Source organism: Opisthorchis viverrini (genome assembly GCF_000715545.1).
Source record: "Opisthorchis viverrini unplaced genomic scaffold opera_v5_19, whole genome shotgun sequence".
NCBI classification, from domain to species: Eukaryota; Metazoa; Platyhelminthes; class Trematoda; order Opisthorchiida; family Opisthorchiidae; genus Opisthorchis; species Opisthorchis viverrini.
Window position 1 is genome coordinate 206,170 of NW_008751675.1, and position 7,807 is coordinate 213,976.

At 43.8% G+C, this 7,807-nt stretch overlaps 1 protein-coding gene across 1 annotated transcript in view; it reads right to left on the bottom strand.

The window, feature by feature from the left end:
• Positions 1 to 6,740, bottom strand: part of T265_12850 (hypothetical protein) — a gene marked incomplete at both ends in the record, with an annotated part of 58,044 nt that extends 51,304 nt beyond the window's left edge. Inside the window, one exon of the mRNA XM_009165885.1 lies at positions 3,401 to 6,740. Coding sequence (XP_009164149.1) covers positions 3,401 to 6,740 — 3,340 coding nt within the window. The remainder of the gene's footprint in view (positions 1 to 3,400) is intronic.
• Between the last annotated feature and the right edge of the window lie 1,067 nt (positions 6,741 to 7,807).

The following is a 7,807-nucleotide window of genomic DNA, read 5'->3' on the forward strand; positions in this document are numbered from 1 at the left end:
AAATTAGTTTGCAAATGAATGTAATTCGCTGACTTAATCCATGAACATTGTAGCAGACAAAATCGGAACTATTCACCGGAGGTAGAGCCACATATGAATTTTGAACAACTTGTTTCACCATTGGTAACCAGGAATATCAGATCAGAGGGGAAATGTTCTTTTGATTGCTGATTTCTGAACTAGGTGAATTTTTGAGAGGGGGTAGCCAAAACTGCCAAAGCAAACGGTCATATTTGGTGTTTCGCTCATCAAGAAAAAAGTTTAACCTGGCAAGTTTATCCCATAAAACCATGAATTTGAGTTATTGTATGACATGAAAAAGCATCTAGAAGATGGAACGTTTCGACAATACTGGCTGTTACCCCCAGATAAAGCCTTAACCTGCAGCAATTGAATAAATTTCACTTTCTAAAAATTAAAGCGACTGAAAATGAAATTTGGCTAGCAGTCGCCTTAAAACAATTAGTGAATTCTGCACAAACAGAACATCATGATATTGATGAAGTGAGGATATTAATTTTTCTTATGAAACGTATTTAACTTGACAAAAGCAAGATGAAAAACTTTTGGTAGAATGTCAAATACAACTGATCCCGTCATAAGAAAATGTAAGGAAATGGGATTACACCCCACGGCACCTCTTGAAAAGATGCCACAACAGTAAAGTTACCGATCACCAAAGTTACACGTCTAATGTAGCTTAGACCAGTTAGTGCTCTTTTATAACCTACCGGTTTAAAACTTCCCCTTAATCTGGGTTGCAAACTTTTAAACGAGCTCAGTGAATCTCTTAAAAAGTACACTTCAGTGGGAAAGACGAAGCGGATCATGTTTGAAGATTAAAAACCACCTACTTTTCGGTTAATGTCGTCTACTTATTTGTCATTCTATTTCTTTCTTATTTTTTGTTTACAACGGTGACAAGGAGTTTAAACGACAGCTTGTACGTGGATGACACCTCACCTGGTTTTGTTTGGTGGATTTTATCAGAGAGCATTTGATTTGCGCTTCTTTTTTCAGCGGCATTCAGTTGTGGCACCTATTCAGTGTCATCCGTGGGAAACATGTAGGCTGGAATGCTGCAGAATCAGTTTAGATGCAGAAATCGAAATCAAACCACGAACAAAAATATTATATTATACCAACACGTACTTCAAAGACCGTATACACAGACCCACAAGACAGACCATTTTGAGAACTTTTGGATTCCTGGAACAGTTGTACGTCTAAGGTTTCGATGTGACAGGTGATGGAAGTTTTTGGACTCTTGGATTATCATCATTTGCTTCCCCGCTTCCGTTAAACAATCTTTATGTCTAACTGTAGATGTGTCTTTTAGCGGGGAACTGATCGGCGATTCACGTGTTATTAGTGTTATTAGTGTTATTACCAAGGATGAAAAACTACTTACGGGTAGCCACGCTGTTGCATCTATCTTGTGACGAAAACGCCACGGTCATTTTTTCATGTACTTTAGATTATAGTAGTCACAAGATATAGAATCAAAGATCACAAAACTGATAACAAAATATCAGCTGCAGGATTGTCATTAGAAATAGCTAATGTGGCGTCTGTGTAATCGTCACATACTCGATAGTCCTCGACGGAAATTAGTGACAATACTGTTGGGTACTCTGACCCTGGAGCCTGATACCGGATACTTCATGACGAGGAACAATCCATGCGGTCTCAAAGACTGCTGGGGTTGGCTGCTGGCTCTGAATATGGCCAAAACGAACCTCGTCACCCTCCCAATCTGGCTAATCAGTGGAAAGAAAATTACGGTAGTAAAGCAACCTAATCGTCAGTTATAGAAATTACTTTTGTGTCAGTTCTGTACCACAAGGAAATGAACAGCCTTATAAACCAGACAATTTGAGTCGTCTACTGAAAACCGGTGATTCAGAAGCAACTTAACGACGATGAGTTACATGATTTGGAGTGAAACTCTAAACGTGCGGTGGAACAATGCAATTTAGTTCATGGAAGTAACCTAACAGGGTTTGATGCATTCACATGCTCGAATGGACACAAAAGTTCCTGCCTTCACGTTACTGGTACTTGAAAAGTCCCGTTCCGGTCCTGGCACAATTGATTTGGCGAGTACGTATCAAAGGTTTGAAGCACTGGATGCGGGTTTCTCCCTAACTGGAGCTAACCATTAGGGCATATCCTTGGCTGTGCCTGGATTTGAACCTCAAACATGTGAGGTGAGCGTTTACCAATTCCTTACCGGAGCATGCTGGATTATGAACGCATAAGAGTTTGCCATGGCTGAATTTTGGTATAAATAGTAGGGTTTAATTTAGTCTTGTTAGGCCACGGCTCATGGGTGATTCGTCTCGGTTCCGTTTGAGGAAACTGACGTCTATCCAACGCATCACACATACATTACTCACATCCATTACGTTCAATTTAGTCTTGTTAGGCCACGGCTCATGAGTGATTCGTCTCAGTTCCATTTGAAGAAATTGACGTGTATCTAATGCATCATACATATATTACATACATCCATTACGTTCTCATCATCTGCTTACAACGTCAGTACAGCAGATCACCCAACCGATTGAGTCAACGACCACAAAACACAAACTAAGTCATCCAGCCATGGATCTCTCATGCCACACAGTCACACTGATCACGTGACCTCGTTCATAGAAGAATTTGTGCACAAAATCACTAGCTCCTTAAGTGACTGAACTATCTGCCCTTAATATGACGAAGAATTTGGGTAGGGTCAGCTAGAATATTATTTTACTTCATAAATTTCGTATTCATCATTTTATCGGAATCTCAAGTGTCTAGTTTCTGATAAGCAGTGCTCTGAAGTTTAGTTAGCCTTTGATGAGCTACAAACTATCCTCAAACAGAAATGTGAACCAGTGTGTCTTACAAAATTAAAATGAATTGGGGCATTAATAGAAGAGCAAGACGAATCATATTCCTTCATACAAACAGAAACAAACAAGCACTGCGACACGTTTTTCAGGTTCTGTATGTCAGCTTTGCTCACATAATGTGTTACGTTTTTTTCTGGATATAAGCAGTGCTGCCAATCCCGCTGGGTTGCTTATTGGTCACCCATTTCTGTCGTAGGAGCATCAAGCTTTATGCCCCAGAATTTAGGAGGGAAGTCTCTCTGTCAGAGTTGGACGGTAAACTGCGCTAAACCTTGTAGCACCCAAAAGACAGCGTCTTATGACGGTTCTATGGTACATGCTCTTTCGTGGGGACAAGTTGTTTAGTTAATTTTCAGTCTTTTCCTCGTGTTTGTTATGCAGGTTGTAAATGCGCGCACAGTGACCACGGGATCCTCAGTGCTATACTGTGCTGTATTGTATGTCAAACATATTGAGCGGATAAAAAGCAAACCACTATGGGCAAGAAAACCGAGACTTACCCACTCGTTTTTCACTTTTGAAGGTATTCCAAGTTGTAGTTCTTTCTACGTAAGGACCTCTGTCGTCGGCAGACTGATTTACTAGTTGTGGTGGTCCCAAGTAGACTTTCTCTGGGGACCTCTGCTGTTGTGTCGTAGAAGCAACCGTTCCATATTTATCCTTTCCCTGAGTTGCACGTAAACTGCGAAATCGTTTTTGGCGTCGTGAACGACCATACAAGAGGAGGATTATCCACACAAGGAGAAGAGTGATTAGGAAAACAGTGGACCCACCCAAAACCACACTGAGTACTGTTCGGGTAGAGAGCACTCCATACACACTTGCGCTATCTACACCTTCGTCGTTGTGTAATGCTGAGCCAGCAGCGGCATTACTCAACTGTCCAATTTTATTCCGAGCTTCAGCGGCAATTAACTCTGCCAGCGTGGGTTTGCTTTCCAACTGAATAATGAGTCTTTCAACAGGGGCCGTCCTGGATCGCTTACTTTCTGCGGGTCCCTGGTCATCAACAGAAATGATTAAGATTACACTGCTCCCACATCTTGCCACCAACTGTCCCGTATTGACAAATAACTCCCCCGATTGGCCATCCAGATAGAAAAGTTGGTCCACTTCGGGTGTGTGAATCACAGAAAAGACCACAGTGGCATTTGGCCCCAAATCAGCATCTGAGGCTTGGAGCCGACCAACAGAACTACCCATCGTTTCGTGACATGACACGCTCAGACGATTTCCAAGTGGTCCAGTCGAATTAGGGAAAGCTAACACCGGTGCATTGTCGTTTACATCTCCAACGTCAACAAATATTTCTGCTTGGCTTGTCAGACGATAAGAACTATCACTAACAGTATTCGCAGCGTTGCCCAGGTCCTTCACTTGTTTTGATTCCTGAATGTCGCTTACTCTGACGAAGAAATGATAGGTTGAACGTAGTTCTCTGTCTAAGGACCGTCGCAAATACAGCGTATTATCACGCAATGCAAAGTGATAACGAACCGTCCCCGATTCAGGCTGATTTTTGTACATTGAGACATCCGACTGATTAGCCCCATCATCAGTTGGCCTCGTGACGGTCACAACCGGTTGTGGTTCCTCAACAAATTCGAAAGTAAATCCTTGATTGTCCACGTCCGCATCGGTTACTTTGAAGACGACCAGTGGACTGTTGGATAAGTGATTCTCTTCCACGCGAAGTACGTAGGTATCGCGGTCAAAGGAGGGTCGATTGTCGTTTACGTCGTCTAACTGGACAACAACATCGGCGAAGGCGGCATGCTTACCATCGTCAGCGCAGACTTGAAAAGTAAGTCGTGCTCGAGTTTCTCGATCTAGTTCACCGTGTGTCGTAAGCACGGCCGTCACAGGGTCAATATGAAACAAGTGATGATCCATGCCCTGAGATCCATCTATGACCTTTCTGCTGACACCGCGGACTGTCGTATCAGGATCACTTGGCTCCAAGCGATAGTGAAGAGTAGTATTCAAGTCCGGATCTTTGGCGCTGACTGTAGATGGGTAGTTTGAGTTTAATGGAAGCAGACGAGTACCGACTGGGCTGTTTTCTAGCACGTGAAACTGATAGAGTGGAAGGTCAAATGTTGGCGGAAGGTCATTTACATCTTCGATATGAACAGTGATGACAGCGTCCGTTTGCTGAATCGGGGTTCCATGGTCTTGACAGCGTACGGTTAAGTAATAAGTGTCCGTCGTTTCTCGATCGAATTCCCCCACGGTTTCGAGGCCATGCAAACCGGCAAATTCTCGAAGCTGGAATCTATCTGTCCAGTTCATTAGAGTGCAACTGACTCGGCTGTTCTCACCAGAATCGTTATCCGACACACTGAAAAATGTCACGGGGGAACCTTTTACAAGATTCTCTTTAATCCATACATCATGATTAAAAGGAGCGGAAAAGCGCTGTGCACCATTCTGCCTAGACTGTCCGTTTATTTGGTCAGATTTTTCAAATCGAATCACGGGCGCGTTGTCATTTATATCGGTGACTGAAATCTCCACAATTGCTGTTGCCGACAGACGTCCTGCTAGGTGACTTTGTTGCTCTTTTAGTTGTTTTGAAGCAGTCACATCCGCACTGGTCCCATCTTGTGCAATTACAGTTAGCCGGTAACTTCGTGTTGTCTCGTGGTCCAATGGTTGTAGTAGTGTTAATGAACCGGTAGTTGGATTCAAATGGAAGGTTTTCGTTATCTTAGATTGCGGCGTTCCTGGGCCAAGTCGATAAGTGATAATATTCTCTGGTGATTTGTCGTCATCAGTGGCTTGCAGTCGACCTATTTCACTTCCGACTGGCAGTGATTCGGGGACTTTGTAGTGTTTGTGGTAGACTTCCTGGTCGCTTGACTTCATGATCTTGTTTGGAAGGGGAAATGACTCAACGAACACTGGGGCGAATTCATTCACATCAATCACATCCACTGTAATGTGTAATCGACCCTGAAGTCCACCGCCATCTTCCGCTACTAGCAGGATATGATACTGGCTCACTGCTTCCCTGTCCAACTCAGAGTCGAGCTCTAGGGCGATACTCCGTCCATGGCTGAGGTAGGTTAGACGGAATGGACCCAGAATTGCCCACGTTAGTCCATCTTGACCAGCTGTAGACAATATACTATTCAGCTGAATACTAGCTGATCGACCTTCAAGACTCCCCTCGGTTGACATTTTCGACTTGTCCCATTCTAACCAGTAACGTGCAACTCGATTGGTGAGCGAGAAATCGGCATCAAAAGCCATTGGTAGATCTTGGCTCCCGTGCAGTCCCCCAGAGCCCTCGAGGAATGCAATTTGTACAAATGGATGGTTCTGAAGATGATTCGACGATTGGGGTTTTGCGTCTGTTACAGAGTCCTGATTAAACGTTGGTGCATTATCGTTCAGATCTACAATTGTCACGTGTAACCGTGTTATAGGCGCAAGTTGGGTGTCTGTGGCCGCACTGGCCAATATGAAAGCCATCAGTCGGCATGTACGACCATCTGGATCAAACTGTCTCCGCAAATCAGACGAGTTCAGTTCCAAGTAGCTGGATGGAGTTAGCTTATCAGAGGCGTGTTCTGTTTGCTGACCGTTCCCCTCGAGTCTGCAGCATGATTTCTCGAATCTACACAAGGCGGGCGATTCGAGGTCAACAGTATTCGTACAAATCAGTTGACCAGATTCTGAGTCCAGTCTGAAGAACTGATTCAGTGATCCTGGACCTAATTTGACTGCAGTGTTATGGGATAAACCTAGGTGTGTTCTGATATTGGGAAGCACAATGGTCCCCGCAGTCACATTCTCTAACACAGTGATGTCTGGAATATTGTTTCGGTAGATCATCACTCCCAATGAAATATACATCCATTGAGTCCACAGAAACAGATGGGACACAGTCGTTATTGTCATGGCTGTTATCACATACTTGTGGGGAGGGTTTTCACTGTGTGAGTGTAATTCCGCGGCACGAAACACTCGGCTGAACACTCAGTGCACGAAACAGTTTAAATAGTTTCCAATTAGATCTGTGTATGAGCCAAGCTGACCAATCAGGTGTCGCCACCAGCGACCAATCGTTCCCCATTCAGCCAACTAGGGCTGAGGATGTTGGAACCGACTTGGTTGCTGGTACGCGTGGGTGTGCAAAAGTAATCTCTGCTAAATAACAGTAGAGATGGTAGTCTGGTTAAATCTTGTGCATGGTCCTAGACTTTTGTGGTCAGCATAGCGTGACTGCAACCGAAGCGCCACTTCGGCAGAGCAAACAGATTTGATCACAAACCAAGAGTCACTCAGACAATGAATTTATTGGCTGTCTAGGTAAATCAGGACGCCACTTGCGACTTTGTGCCTGTCAATATGATTGCTAGAGAGCTCAGCTGATTGCTACAGCCGCTTATCGCGTTCCACTTCGTGACCTCAGAAAGTTATCCAACGGTGAATCTACCTGCATCGTATGCGAGTTGATGGGTGTAATTGAGGAAGAGTTCATCTGGTTCCGTGTAATGATTGTTAGGCTAGACAAAATAAACAAATTTCAAGCTGACTACTTTTTCAGGTCACGTGTCCTGAATCCTCAGTGCGTTGCACAGAAATGCACTTGAATGAGTTTTGGAAAGACGGTTACACGTTATTTCCATTCAGTTAACAACTGAAAAAGTCGACAGACTGTATCACGATAAAGCATTTTAGCCGGAGATCACGATTTGCCAAAACATTTTGAACAAAATTTATCGACCAATCCTTCGATTGTAAAAAAAAGTTGGTAAATCAAGTCAGGAAAAGAGTGGGCTTGTTGGTGCAATCGGAGCAACACTGTGTGAAACATTCGATGGTTCACAAAATCACGCCATAACTCCTGTGTGATCGGGGCTAAACCAAATAACCCCAGCGCAGCTACCTGACCTGAC